At 38.7% G+C, this 15,067-nt stretch overlaps 2 protein-coding genes across 8 annotated transcripts in view; one reads left to right on the top strand and one right to left on the bottom strand.

The window, feature by feature from the left end:
- LOC128026863 (glutamate receptor 3-like) overlaps positions 1–6,932 on the top strand; it is a 121,050-nt gene extending 114,118 nt beyond the window's left edge. The window contains exons 14-16 of one of the 4 annotated variants that reach the window (XM_052614108.1): positions 440–554; positions 1,749–1,996; positions 3,265–6,932. In XM_052614108.1, the coding sequence (XP_052470068.1) occupies positions 440–554; positions 1,749–1,994 (361 nt within the window). In that variant the 3' untranslated portion in view covers positions 1,995–1,996; positions 3,265–6,932. Of the gene's footprint in view, positions 1–439; positions 1,997–3,264 lie in introns of those variants that run through there. The other 3 variants (XR_008186556.1, XM_052614109.1, XM_052614110.1) reach the window with 3 other exon arrangements.
- A 2,252-nt stretch (positions 6,933–9,184) lies between these two features.
- The window catches only part of LOC128026858 (THO complex subunit 2), a 53,373-nt gene continuing 47,490 nt past the window's right edge, over positions 9,185–15,067 (bottom strand). For 2 of the 4 annotated variants that reach the window (XM_052614098.1, XM_052614099.1), the window contains exons 34-39: positions 12,234–12,407; positions 12,060–12,126; positions 11,799–11,938; positions 10,184–10,254; positions 10,001–10,046; positions 9,185–9,899 (exon numbers count right to left, since the gene is read on the bottom strand). In XM_052614098.1, coding sequence (XP_052470058.1) covers positions 10,019–10,046; positions 10,184–10,254; positions 11,799–11,938; positions 12,060–12,126; positions 12,234–12,407 — 480 coding nt within the window. In that variant the 3' untranslated portion in view covers positions 9,185–9,899; positions 10,001–10,018. The remainder of the gene's footprint in view (positions 9,900–10,000; positions 10,047–10,183; positions 10,255–11,798; positions 11,939–12,059; positions 12,127–12,233; positions 12,408–15,067) is intronic. The other 2 variants (XM_052614100.1, XM_052614101.1) reach the window with 1 other exon arrangement.

Below are 15,067 nucleotides of genomic sequence, written 5' to 3'. Positions count from 1 at the left end.
ATGTGTGTTTGCTTGTTTGGTTTCTCTGTACTCTCCGCCTGTAATCCGTTCACAGAGTCCTAGCGTCCACTCTCCTCAGCCTGAGCAAAATACTACTGGTCATTTTCGTTGGTCTGTCAGTCAGTCCAGGGTTCCAGTGGAGATCCACATTCTCAGATGCTCAAATTAACCAAGACCCTTCTCTGCTTTTATAGCCTCGCAGAAACCTGCCCGTTCTTCTCTTAACAGTGTATGCCGATTACTCAAAGCGATACGGGTAGGTCCTGGCACACTAGCTTAGCCCTGGTGAATGGAAGGTACTAGTCAGAATGCCTGCCACATGTGTGTTGATTATGGCCAGGAGCCCTGCTTTATCGCTTTGTAAAGTATGAAGTAGTTAAGACTTGAATAACATAAAATAACATAATATAATGTTATTTATGTTATTTCCCACGTGAAGAACTCCTGTAAACCTTGCAGTATTGAAACTCAGTGAACAAGGCATCTTAGCCAAGCTGAAAAACAAATGGTGGTACGATAAGGGTGAATGTGGAACCAAGGACTCGGGAAGTAAGGTCAGTCGCTGCAGGTCTTTTGTACTGATTCCAAAAAGTGCATTTTGACATATTGTTCATATGCAAGGAACAAACCAATAGTCAATATCTTGATTTAACCCATGTGTAGTAGATTTAATTGTGGCCACATATAAGGAAACCATAAGGACGTGTGGCCTAGAGTTTTGCACGATTCCCCATCATTTCCAATAATCAGCAAAGGGATACTTATGAGACATATGTTTCTGTTGTTGTTGTTTTTTTTCTTCTTCAGTATTTCGTCCAGTGAATGCCCTCAGATTAAGCTGTAATGATAAATCTAATGGGGAATTAGTTAAAAGTGCAAATTGATCGCCTGATTAGATTAATTTCTGCATATCAATTGTCTTTCTTGCTTATTTACACATGACTCAATAACCATTATGCTGCAGTTCTTATTCACCAAACTTCGAATTTAAAATTTGATGTATTAGTGTTGTTACTTATTTGTCTATTACCCAAGAAAAAAAGACTTGTTCATTTATTGAACCTCATATATCAGTTATCCACAAATGCCATTTCTCATTGTGACAAAGAGTTTCGATGCAAGTTTCTTTAGACAAGCGAAGGTCGACTAGTCTTATGATGTGAAGGTGATTTGTAGTAACAGACAAAACTGAACAGTAAAAATGCAGCAGTTAAACGGCCGCTGTATAAAACAAGCTAGATAAAAACGGCAAATAGTGTAATACTAATGGACAAATTTTTAATGGACAAGTTTGGGGGGTAAACTGCAGCAGAATGGTTCATTCTGATTCTTAAATTCAGTACTCTGGTGTAGAAAATATGTCAAAATATGAATTTGAAGGTTTAATAATGGAAAGGCAGTAAGGTTATTAAGTTAGAGGTCTGACCTGTATGTAACTGACCAGCTTCCTCAGATACATGAAGAAGCCAATGAGAAGATCAGGTTAGAGAAACCATCTACATTCACCAGTTATGGTCCTAATTGTCTCATTTGTCTTTAAATGACATTGAGCTAGACGTCTAGACACAGATGGATATTTTGGCTTTAATCTCTCCATTGGAATCTAGATTCCTCTGCTAGCGGTAGAAATGTCATTTATAGCCAGTAGTCCTGCTTGATAGAACATGTGAGGAGTTGTACAGGATAGTGTGTTTTGTGTCAGGATTGCTACTGTAAGATATGCTAACTATGTCCCTCGCTTCTCTTAGGACAAGACAAGTGCACTGAGCCTGAGCAATGTTGCTGGCGTCTTCTATATTCTGGTGGGTGGACTAGGGCTGGCCATGATGGTGGCTTTGATAGAGTTCTGTTACAAATCACGTGCAGAAGCCAAACGGTTGAAACTTGAAAAGAACACCCAAAACTATAAGCCAGCCCCACCAGCCAACACCCAAAACTTCGCCACGTACCGAGAAGGCTACAACGTGTACGGAACAGAGAGCGTAAAGATCTAATGGTAATGCCTCTACTGTGAGTGTGTGTGTGTGTGTGTGCGCGCCAAAGCTGGAGACTGTGTTTGTCATTAATTCCAGATAATCAAATCAATGGAAAAGTGCAGCAGCGTTCCGGTTGATTTTTTCCAAACGCTGGCTTGTTTTCAAACGGTTGCATCAGTCAGATTGTGCTGGAAACACATTCTCTTTATAATTGTACTCGGGCAGAAAACAGTCAGAGATATATCCATGTTCTACATGTGTATCATTTGGCCAGAGAAAATATTTGGAAAACCAAACCAATACAGTAGAAATAGGACAGCTGGAGACTATATAAACAGATCTGTTGTTTTTATCAGTTAAAGTATTGAATTATATCACATCACAACATATTTGGGCAGGTTTTTTTGTTGTTGTTGTTTTTTTTTTTTGGATCTTGGTCATATTTCACTTACACTGTTTGTTTTGTGGGGTGGAGGACTCATACATACAACCATATATAAATGCATATATATAGAGAGAGAGAGAGAGAGAGAGAGAGAGAGAGAGAGAGTTTTACTTATAAATTCAAAAAAGTTTAATTACTGTTAACATATTTTAAAATGTAATTTATTCCTGTGAAGCGAAGCTGAATTTTCAGCAGCCATTACTCTGTATATTAGAAATATGATTTGTTGTTCAATAAACATTTCTTAATATCAATATTGAAATCACTTTTTTTGGAAACCATGATATACTGTATGTATTTCCACCCTGGATTATTTGATTAACAGAAAGTTCAAAAGAGCAGCATTTATCAGAAGTAAAAGTTTGCAACAATGAAGTCACTATTCAATTTGTAAGTGAATGGCTTAAAAAAAAGAAAAAAATTGTTTAGTTTATAATTTAAATAATATTTTCACCTCATAGTAATGCAAATTTGTTGAGTTGCTAATTGGAGAAAAATACATACATACATAAACATTCATTTTCTTCTATGCACAACGTCTTTCTTTAGATTTTGAAATATGAGATGTGTTCTTGGCAGGAGTTATTCTCAGCAGTCTGTGTTGTAATTCATCAAATAAATACATCATAGATTTTTCAAGTACATCATTCCTCAATGTTCTGATCTTTCGCATTAAAAATGTTTTAAGATTTACTGTGACATTTCACCGCAGCTGAAGAGATCAGAGGATAGACGATACTACACTGTAGAATCAGCTAAAAAACAAACTTTATTTTCCCACTGCGTAACATTCTCTCTTGTGCATACTCTCTGATGTGTGTGTGTGTGTGTGTGTGTGTGCAGGACGGCAGTCTGACAGCGTGGTGTGACACCTCACAGAGGCGGCTGGATCTTCAGGAGGGATCGCCCCCCTCTCTCCATACACATCAGCTCCAGCCGACACAGCACGCTCCTGCACGGACCGGCGCAAGAATTGGAACCGATTTCTTCAGTGCCTTATGGAATATTCAGAGTATCACACTGATGCAAATTCACGGCTGAAGCATTGCATCACTCCAATCACTCAACCCACAGAATGCCATCATCATCATCATCCCTGTGAAATAAAAAAAACTCCATGGACAGCGAGAAATAAAGCCATCACTTGCGATCTTAGCACACCGAATGAGCCAATCTGACTCGAGACGTCTTCTCTGGACTTTGTGGAACCCGGAGTTCGAGCAAACGCTTGTAATACTGTAAATTTGCTTTCACACTTGTTCAATCAGTGTATTCATTGATCAGATCATGAACTGGTTCAATTCCAGATCAGGATCTGTGAGTCGGTCGGATATGTTGCAGCATATCACGTGCTTTTCTTTTGTCTGATCTATATTTCTCAGAAGTTCAGCTGGAAGTTCAGAAGCTATAGCTAAACCCCATTTGACATTCAATAATGGTGTTCTCACACGCGAGTTTTACAAAACCAAAAATCGCCACACGACTTCATTCACACACACATGTGCTTACAGACACAACCTTTTGTAGTTATCACAGCATACTGTACAAGAAACTGAAGCTATAATTAATGTAGATAAACTGCAACTCACAAAAGGACATGGCTTTTACAATGTGGTATTTGATTACCTCACGTTTTTCCAAATATAATTCGCACATAAAATCAAGCTTTTATTTGACGAGCATTATTAGTGTTTGGTGAATTATTTAGCAAACGAGACTAGGATTAATAACATTTACAGTAGATTTATAAAAGGAGCTAACGGGAAACTAGCACATTTACAGTGACATTTTTGTGTTGGAGAGAAAACCAACTGTGACTCCACGGGACCGAGGATGCGGCCCATCCTGTGACCATGGACAGATCGTTTTATAACGAAAAGCTTTTAAAAGACTACAGTGTGGAACACAAATCTGTACATTTCTAGTGAAGGATTCCCAAGCGAGTGACTGAATTCCCAAATTTTCTATCTGCATGTGAAAACTTGTGATTGTCATGTCAAGCCCCACGACTTCCATTAGATTCTAGAGGGTCGGTAGAAAGTGGGGTTCAGCTTTCATATTTCGACCTGTTCCTGACCTGTGAAACAGCACTTCAGCCCAGAGGACGTGACCCAGAGACGTGCATGCATGACTGTTGTTCCCCGAGCCCTGATAGTGAGGCCTTGTACAAGGAATTTTAATACATTTTGTAAATAAAAAAGAAAAAAAAAACTGAATGGAAGAATGTGTGGGGGCTTTTTAATGCACACAATGAATCTGTGATCCGCAAAGCATGAGTGTTGAGATAACTTTGTGGAATACAAAGAAACCACTGAATTTATAAAGAATGACACTCTGTACCTGCACAAAACTTTTACTACTTAAAGACGAAGGAGGTATAAAATGTTATAATTTATGTATAGATGGAGTCAAGATGGACAGACAGGCAGAGAGAGACAAGACAGAGACAGACAGACAGAGAGAGAGAGAGAGAGAGAGAGAGAGAGAGAGACAGACGGACATGACAAACAGACAGACAGAAAAATAGACAGACAGACGGACATACAGACAAATAGATAGATGGACAGACAGACAAATATACAGACAGACAGACAGGCAGAGACGAATAGACAGACAGACAGACAAATAGATAGACAGACAGACAGACAGACACAGACGGAGAGACAAACAGAAAAAATAGATAGACAGACAGACATACAAATAGACAGACAGACGGACAAATAAATAGACGGACAGACAGAGACAGACAAATAGATAGAGGATGACACTCTGTACCTCCACAAAACTTTTACTTCTTAAAGTCAAAGGAGGTATAAAATGTTATAATTTATGTATAGATGGAGTCACCAGCAAATGAATTCACTTTCTCCTCCATGAAGGAAATGTTTTGTTGCACACAAGATAGACAGACAGACAGACAGACAGACAGAGAGAGAGAGAGAGAGAGAGAGAGAGAGAGAGAGAAATAGAACGACAGACAGACAGAGAGAGAGACAGACAGACACAGACGGAGAGACGGACAGACAAATAGATAGACCGACATACAGACAGACAAATAGACAGACTGACAGACGGACAGAAAAATAGATAGACGGACAGACAGAAAAATAGACAGACAGAAAAACAGACAGACAGACGACAAAGACAAATAGACAGACAAATAGACAGATAGACAGACAAATAGACAGATAGACGGACAGATAGACAAATAGACAAATAGACAGACAGACGGACAGACAGAAAAATAGACAGACAGACACAGACAGAGAGACGTACAGACAAATAGATAGACAGACAGACAGACAGACAGAGAGACAGACAGACAAATAGATAGACAGACAGATAGATAGAGACAGATGGATGGACGGAAAAATAGATAGAGACAGACAGACAAATAGATACACAGACAGACAGACGGAGAGAGAGAGACAGAAAGATAGAGACAGTTAGACGGAGAGAGAGAGACAGACAGACAGAGACAGACGGAGAGACGGACAGACAAATAGACCGAAAGACAAATAGATAGACGGGCAGACAGATAGATAAAGACAGACAGACGGACAAATAGATAGAGACAGACGGACGGACGGACAGACAAATAGATAGACAGATAGATAGACAGAGGGACAGACAGAAAAAAGACAGACAGACACAGACGGAGAGATGGACAGACAAATAGATAGACAGACAGATAGAGACAGACGGACAGACGGAAAAATAGATAGAGACAGACAGACAAATAGATAGAGACAGACAGACAGACAAATAGATAGAGACAGACAGACGGAGAGAGAGAGACAGAAAGATAGAGACAGTTAGATGGAGAGAGAGAGACAGACAGACAGACAGACAGAGACAGACGGAGAGACGGAAGACAAATAGACAGACAAATAGACAGACGGACAGACAGACAAATAGACAGACAGACAGACGGACAGAAAAATAGACAGACAAATGGAGAGATAGAAAAATAGACAGACAGACAGACAAATTGATAGACGGACAGACAGACAGACAAATAGTCAAGACAAATAGACAGATAGACATACAAATAGACCGAAAGACAGATAGACGGACAGACAGATAGATAAAGACAGACGGATGGACAAATAGATAGAGACAGATGGACGGACGGACAAATAAGACAGATAGATAGACAGATAGATAGACAGACAAATAGATTGACAGACAGATAGAGAGACAGACAGAGAGATAAGAGTTCGAAAACTTTTAAATCCAAAGGCTTTTAGCATTGAAGACACTCAGAACAGCACAGCCTCACATTTGTTGCCTAAATGAAATTGTTACTATTCAAAATTAAAGGCATAGTTCACCCAAAAATGTTTATCTGCCCCCCCACCGGTTAGCCAAGATGTAGGTGAATTTTTTTTGCAGTAGAACACAAACAGAGATTTTTAACTCAAACCGTTGTAGTCTGTCAATCTTATAATTGAGGTGGATGGGAATCACGGCTTTGAGAGTCAAAAAAAAAAAAAAATACACAAACAAAACTAAATTAAACCCTGCGGCTCGTGGTGGTACACAGATGTGTAAAAATACGAAACGATCGGTCTGTGTAAGAAACTGAACAGTAGAGTACATTTGAGACATGTACAGTTGAAACACCGTTAACTTGAGTATAGAAGAACTCTGAGCCTTGATATTTTTTTCTCCAATCGTATTAGTTTTCACTTTGATTGTGGGAAACTTGAAATGTGTGTGTCTTTCCACTTCGAAGATATCTACAATTTTTTTTTTTTTTTTTGTCAAGGTGAGGTTTTCTTTTCACCACGTCCCTTCCACAATGAATAGCTTATTTAATCTTTTATGATTGTTAAACTTAACATATATCATTGCAAACGGTAGTGTAGTACTGAAAATATCACAATAAAAATGGCAGATTAAAATACGAGCGACGACATTTCCAGGCAAAACAACAGAAGTTTGGATGCAGGCAAAGCGAGTCCTCTTTACACTGTGCTCTAAAAGTATACCTATTTTAAGACTTTGTGAAATGTAAGTTATTTTCATAGTTTTGAGAAATGTGCGAGCATGCCAGTGGGGTACGGTTGAGAGTGTATGTCACATGCTGTTTAGTTGTACACTGTAATGATAATAGAATACAGTCACATGTTAAAAGGATTACATAGCATTTTGTGAAATATACAAGGTGGTAAAGTGGGTACAGTTGATACACCTTTTAGGTTGCTATGTATATAATAACAGTTCAGTCATAGAAAATAAAATGCATATTCAGAGGCTGTGTGTTTGTGTATTGGTATTACCAACATTACCAAATGTCCCCACAAGTATAGTAATACCAGTAAATTCTACCTGTATAGGAAATATTTTTGGGGTCCCCATGATAAAACAAGCTTACAAATCAAACAGAATGATTGAAAATGTAAATGCAGAAAGTGAGTGATGCGTATGTTTAGGATTAGGGTTATAGAATATACAGGAGTGTATTATTATTATTCTGTAATGTAGCTACTTTTTGCTATATTTAAATATTTGTTCCTATTTTAAGTAAATCTGAATTAAAGCAATTAAATCAGTTTTTTTTTCACTAATTTTTAAAACTGTAATTCATTAAATTTACAATAAATAGTTTAGAGTATTAAGAGTATTAATGTGGGTACAGACAAAAAATGCACCTTATGTCTATGAGCTAATTGTGGAAAATATAAACTACTCATGGCTATTATTAATTTATGAGATTTTACTACACAAGCAAAACAAATATGTGAAAATTCACTTCATTTCAGCATCAAGTTTTTGTGTAGTGATTAAAATGGCAGCAAGTGTACCCTATTTATATCGTTTTTTAACTCTGATTCACCACAATGTCCGAACTGTCCTGAGCGCCACCTATCGCACAAAGGGACCATGGACACTCCTAATTGAGATTGTAGATAGTGTCAATGGTCCATTTGAGAGATCGGTGCTGGTAAAGCACTTCTAAGCCTGTGATGCACCTAAAGCAAGAAGAAGAAAAGACATCTCACAGGTGGCTTTTGAGAACACACTCAGGACAATTCGCACATTGCGGTGAATCAGTGGTAAAAAAAAAAAAAAAAAAAAGATATAAAACCAGTTCGCTTTCTTGCACAGACCGATCGTTTCATGCCTGTACGCATCTGTGTACAGTCACGAGCCGCAGGATTTAATTGATTCTCATCCACTTCCATTATAAGACTGACAGACTGCAACGGTTTGAGTTAAAAATATGTTTGTGTTCTACTGAAGAAAAAAAAGTCACCTACATCTTGTAAACCCAAATTTTCATTTTTGGGTGAACTATGCCTTTGATTTAGTGTATTCGTAAAATGTATTAAATAATATAGATATTGAAATTGAAAAATTGACCTGATCTCTTTAAAATATTCTCAGATTTCAAGGCACAAACACCACACTTAAAATGTCATCATGTCATTCAATAATATCAGTGAGTAAAATATATATATATATATATATAAATTGTCATTTACTTTAAAGTACATTTATATTTTGTAACTATTGCAACGGCATTCAGAGAGTTGAGTAGAGTTTGTGAACTGATAAATTCATCTTGAGCATTTGAAGTATTTCATGAGGTCCTCATGAAGAGCTCAGAGAAGCACTGATATCAATCGTGCCCAAACCTCGTCGAGTGTTCGGGAGCTTCAGCAAATTGGTGCAATAAATGCAGTTATTTGTAGTAGTTAAGCAAAATCCCAAAGCATCCAATAAAATAAAATAAAAAACAACAAGAGACATGCGATACACTAATAAAACTATTTTATTTAGAAAAAGCATACACTGTAGATTCTGCCAGATAAAAACTCCATGAAGTCATTTGGAAAGTCATGAATTGTTTCCTTTTTAGTCCACTTATTTATGGAGAAATCCAGCTTGCCATTCTTCATACAAATCATTTAAAAACATGATTGAACACACAAAGGAAATCCGGAGGCATACATTTGAAATGAAAGTAACAGAAAATGTCTTATTACATGGAACCATTTTATTTTTGTGTACATAATATACAAATAGAGCATTTGTACGGCTTCAAACACCTAGTCTAAATATCACATGTGAATTAAAAAAAGGAAAAGTAGTATTCAGGAAACCAGAGCTTTCTTTTTTACTTAAAAAGAAAAAAAGAGAAGGAAAAAGAAAACAGAAAATAAAGTAATAAGCAAGGTCATAAAAACGCAAGCATTTGAGAGCGACACCAATTCAACCTGAATCTGTTTGTGATGCAAGGAGCACATTGTGCTAAATATTAAAGGAAACAAACTTTCAGTGTAGTACTGAAAATATCACAATAAAAATGGCAGATTAAAATACGAGCGACGACATTTCCAGGCAAAACAACAGAAGTTTGGATGCAGGCAAAGCGAGTCCTCTTTCCAGACGGTGATCGGAGTTAAGATGCTGACGCCGAGCTGATGAGTCCTGCAGGAACACTGCAGCCAGTGCCACTCAGGAAACTTCTGCATTACCCATAAGCACATCGCAAATCAATCAACTCCCTTAACCCTTAACTCCACTCTTAAGAAAAGAGTACGAAAACACTCTTAAAGCACTTCCTCACCTCCAGGGTCAGCATAGATTATCTGTGCTTTTCTGATGATTTATGGGTGATGAATGTTAAGGAAAAAAATTAAAATAATAACAGCAGTGAGCTGAGTTTGTATGAAGCGGATTTCTACAGAAAAAGCACGACTTCTTTTCATCTCTACACGCTGCCGTTGGTGTTTAAGGCATCAAAGGATATTGTTTCTTCTCTTCTTTAGCGCCAGTGCTGTCTCTCTTCTTTTCGGATTTCTCTTTGTCATGCCTGGATTCCTGTAGCAGAGGAAACACGAGAGCATCAGTGAACGTGTGAAGGGTTTCGTTTCACTCTGGGTGTTTTAGTGGAGTTTGGATGGAGTTCATAAGGGCTTCTCTGCAGCTGATCATTTCTAAAGCTTGGTTTTAGGCACAGGGTTCGTCTCCTCGTGAAAACACTAAATACATCAAACTGTAAAAGACTCCTTAACTAAAAACAAAACATTTGATTTATATGTTTCAAACAAAAAGGATTTTAATGTAGCATGAAACCTGAGATACTCACAAGCCATGTTATTAGATGTTAGATTTTGAAGCCAATTTTATGTGACGTGGACATTAGATTTGTTACAGCAATGGCAGTCTAATTCTAATCTAATTCTATAAGAACAACCGCATCAAAATCTAATGATCAAAAATATATAACTACATGCACATTCAATTAAAACTAAAGAAAAAAAATATTTTTATTTCACTGTAAGATATTACAAATTTTCATAAGAATACCAACTATTAATAACTAATTGTATTTTACATTTCAACTAAATATGACAAAACTAATATTTGTGGCCGTCTGTGTTTTCTTAATTTTCACTAAAACATCAGGGAGCTCTTAAAGCTGCTCTTCTGTCCATAACCCTTCTCACTACAGGTTTATGAAGATGGCTGGTGCACATTGTGTTCCCAGACTCCAGCTCCAGTAATCGCTCCAGTTATTGTTCTCAGTGTGAACAGGCCTTTACACGTTGGCACTGTCCATGATGATTTGAACCTAAAAGCATTTTTTGGTGCATTGTTAATCTCCAAATTAAAATGATTTAATTATAGTCCTAATGTATCTTTAAATGGCGCCTCATATGTTCAACAGTTAGATTAAGGGGGCGGTCACACCGCACTTTTTGGACCACTGACTTCCATTCATACGCATGCGAATGTGTCAGACCGGACACGCAAGTTTCTGCAAAAAACTTCGCATTTCGCTGCATCCCAAAATTCAAGTTTGGTGAACTCACATCACGTGAAAATATGGGACCAGTAGAAGACTACGTGACCTCTCTGTACAGAAATTCAAAAATTAAGGAAGCACTAATTTTAGCCGTAGCCTAGCGTCCTATTTTATAGAATACATCTTTAAAAATATTATAAAAATAAAAATTTTAAAAGAAGCTGCATGGTTCACAGTGTCAATGGAAACAGGAGCAGATGGTACATTTGAATGAGGACTCATTTTATAATTTTTTTATTGCTTAGTGTGTATGTATTTATATATAGAGAGAGAGAGAGAGTACAATATGATAAGGTGCTTTATGGTTATATCCCGCTCCTGCATCGGCGTCCGAAAAAATGTTGCACGTTCAAAGTCTAGTGTGATCGCCCTTAACACGGACTACGATATTCTGCTCTCCAGACATTGGTCAGTCACTCATTGAGATTTTATTATATATATATAGCTTTTTTAGTTTTGTTCTCATACTTAAGGTTTTAAATCAAACACGAAGAGTGAGCTGAGTTGAACACTTTTAGGGGCTTTGTTTGACGTCTTAATTAACACACTCACAAACCTTTTTGCCTCCAGAGGTCTTCTCCGGTTTGGCCAGTTCGCTCTTGTCCTTGCTGGTGGACTTGGAGCGCTTGCTGCTGTCCTTGTCGTTGGAGTGTGGTGATTCGGAGGGGCTGGCGCTCTTGCTGTGTTTGGAGGAGCCTGTGTGAAGAGAGCGAGCGCAGTCATGTGAGAGGAGGGCTTTCTGAGGCTTCGCTAGCTCGCCTGTCCTGCTCTCGGCAGAGGGCAGAACAAGTCTAAAAGACAGGTGTAATCGACTCACTCATTCCATTTTCATCTTTGCGGCGCTTGGCTTCCTGACTCATCTCGCGGTCACTGTTTGAGTAGTCCTAGACGAAGAAACGGCGGGAATCAACATCACGCTCCTTTAATTACCGCCCTTTACTCAAAGACGGCCATGTTGTAACTGAGAAACTGTGTGCTTTATGAACCTCACCAAGTGCCCGGATCCTTTAACCGCGTCAGGGACGGAGCCACTTACTCGTTTCCGGTCCTTCCGCTCTTCCTTCTTCTCCCTCTCATTGGAACGGTCCCTGGATTTGTCAGACTCTTTCTTCTCCTCGTCCTTCTCTTTGCTCTTGGGCAGGACTGTGCTGTGGTTAGGATGGTGCTGTGGGTTGGATGGAGAGATGAGAGAGGGTTAACGCCTCACAGCGGACCGCTGCCACTTCATTAGCATGCCCCATTAGAGTCGCACTCGCCTTCCCATGAGTCTTCACACCTCACCGTGCTGTCAGACACACCCACTGGAAGTCCAAGCACTCGATTAAAAGCTGAACTCACATATGCAGCTCTTTCACGTGCCTCACATTCAATGCACCTAAAGATTTCACCTATTTTCTGGTGGAACTCATTTGATCTTTAACACGACACAAGCTGCCAGGACACAGAAACTCATCGTCCCACATCATGTTCACAAACAAGCTTCATTAACGGTTTGCTGCGGTGCTGTTTTTTTAATCTTTTTATTTTTAAGTCGTTTGATCATTTGCCTCATATTCATGATCCAGCTGGAAATGACACATACAGAATAAAGTAACTTCAATGAAGTCATTAAAAATTACAATAAAAAAGCCCATGTGTCCATGTGCATAAAAGCACACACACAGTAAACATGATTCTTGTTTGCCATCGAACAGCAGAATGTGCTTGTGTTGTTTGGAAAACTGCCATTTCAGACTCTCCCACTGATCCGAAGATAAATGAGGAGGAGACGAACCAAACCAGACTGAGATCCAACAGAGCAAGAGATACCGGGGGAATAAACGAGACGGTTAGCGATGGACTTCAGATCTTCACCATTTACTGTAGCCCCCAATCCTCCTCCAAGATCTGACACTGTACTGACTTCTGACCCCTGAGAGAAACCTCCTTTAAAGTCCGATCCTACAGATTCAGTCTGATATGTGAATACATTGGTTTTGTGAACCAATTAATAAAAGTGCTTTATTTTTAATTTCTGAAAGACTACTTGACTCGGCTTATTTGTTTTGTTCTTTAATATACTGACCGATTACAATTACACCATAATCAGTCAATTAATGACCAAGTATTGTGTTTAAAAGAACTGAAATGGGTATGAGGAGTATGAATTGTAACACACGTCTGGTATTGCTCTACATGGTCCTGCGATGTGTTAAAGACAACAACACACACCACCTCTGTTTGGAAAGAGTATTTCAACATCAGATTAACACCACAAACCCTCCGAGAGTGAACGGCTGCAGAATCAATCCCATGTTCGAAACCGCTTTAACACCAGAATCCAAACGGACAACTGAATTAGAAGAAAACACACACACAGCTGACACATTATCCTACAAGAAACAGCCCGACCCTGCTGGTTCAGGAAAACAACAGCTCTCGTGTCTCATGCTAAATACATCTATACTGAGGGTCCTTCGTATCTGGATGATCCTGCAGTTAATGTGGGGGAATACTTTGACAGCAGACCTTCAGAGAGAGAGAGAATAAAATAACAGGCTGCTCAAAATTCAGCTGTACTGCTTTTCTTCAGGTGGTGCCATCAGCATATTTCCAAACATCCTTCAGTGACCAAACTGCAAAACACTTATCTCCCTGCGGCTGACAGGAGCTGTTCAAAAGAGACCGGAGAGCTAGAATAGAGGAGCGGAGTCCAATCAGACAGCGAGGACTGAGAGAGGAGCCCAGGAGAGCGTAGCCACGGGAAGAATGGAGGATATTGTTGGGCTGAAATGACATTAGCAGAATATAAAATGTCTTGGCAGAGGAGGAGAGGGATGTGCGAGCAGAAGAGCGCTATGCATGATTCAGACATATTCCGCCATCTTCTGAAGGGAAAAGGCACTTTTTAAAGACCGATATACCACTAGAAACACTCCACACCTGGCATGTGGCACAAAACGTGCTGCAATCCACAAACACATTCATGACAAACAGTGTGAGGACAGTTTCTGCAGGAAGACGATATCAACAATATTAATAAGAGGCTAGTGAGCTGCCATCCCACACAGCATCTCTGGGCATCCGTCCGCAGGAATGCTGCCTACCAGGGCTGTCAAAATAGCTGGAAAACTAATATATATTCTACTATTGAACTATATTCTAATTTAAAATGCATAATTTCTATAGGGTGAAAGAAAGCTTTTGGTTTCTCTCCTGAGGCCACATTGAGCAAAATATTACTAATGCACATTTATTAAAAGCATAAGAAAACATTCCTGAAAAAAAAAAAAAAAAAAAGTGTAAAAAGTGTTTATAAACCAATTATAATTAAGTTGCTTAAACCACTATAAACAAAACCGCATCATGTATGCATGCATGGTTAACTACAAAAAGGCGGAAAGCCAGTCAGTCACACAGAATACATTTTTCACATTTAAATTAAAATAAAATTAATTTTAAAAATTAAATTAAAATTAAATGTATGCATTTGGCAGACGGTTTTATCCAAAGCGACTTACAGTGCATTCAGGCTATCAATTTTTACATATCATGTGTTCCCGGGGAATCGAACCTCCAACCTTGCGCTTGCTTGCTTGCTAACGCAGTGCTCTACCAGTTGAGCTACAGGAACATTTAAAAACAAGAGATGTAGTGGGACGGGGAACAAAAACTTCTGATGAAACAAGTGGTACTGTGTGTCGAGCAACGGTTTTGCATTCGAATTTGGATTTTTATTTTAAATTCAACGAATATTCTAAATTCAAATCATTTTGACAGCCCTACTGCCTACATAGACAGCATTCCTGTGCATCACAGGCAGGTTTCAGAACTTAGACAACAACA

This window comes from Carassius gibelio, chromosome A14 (genome assembly GCF_023724105.1).
Source record: "Carassius gibelio isolate Cgi1373 ecotype wild population from Czech Republic chromosome A14, carGib1.2-hapl.c, whole genome shotgun sequence".
NCBI lineage: Eukaryota > Metazoa > Chordata > Actinopteri > Cypriniformes > Cyprinidae > Carassius > Carassius gibelio.
Note: the sequence above shows the minus strand (reverse complement) of the source record. Positions and strands in the feature narration are given on the sequence as shown.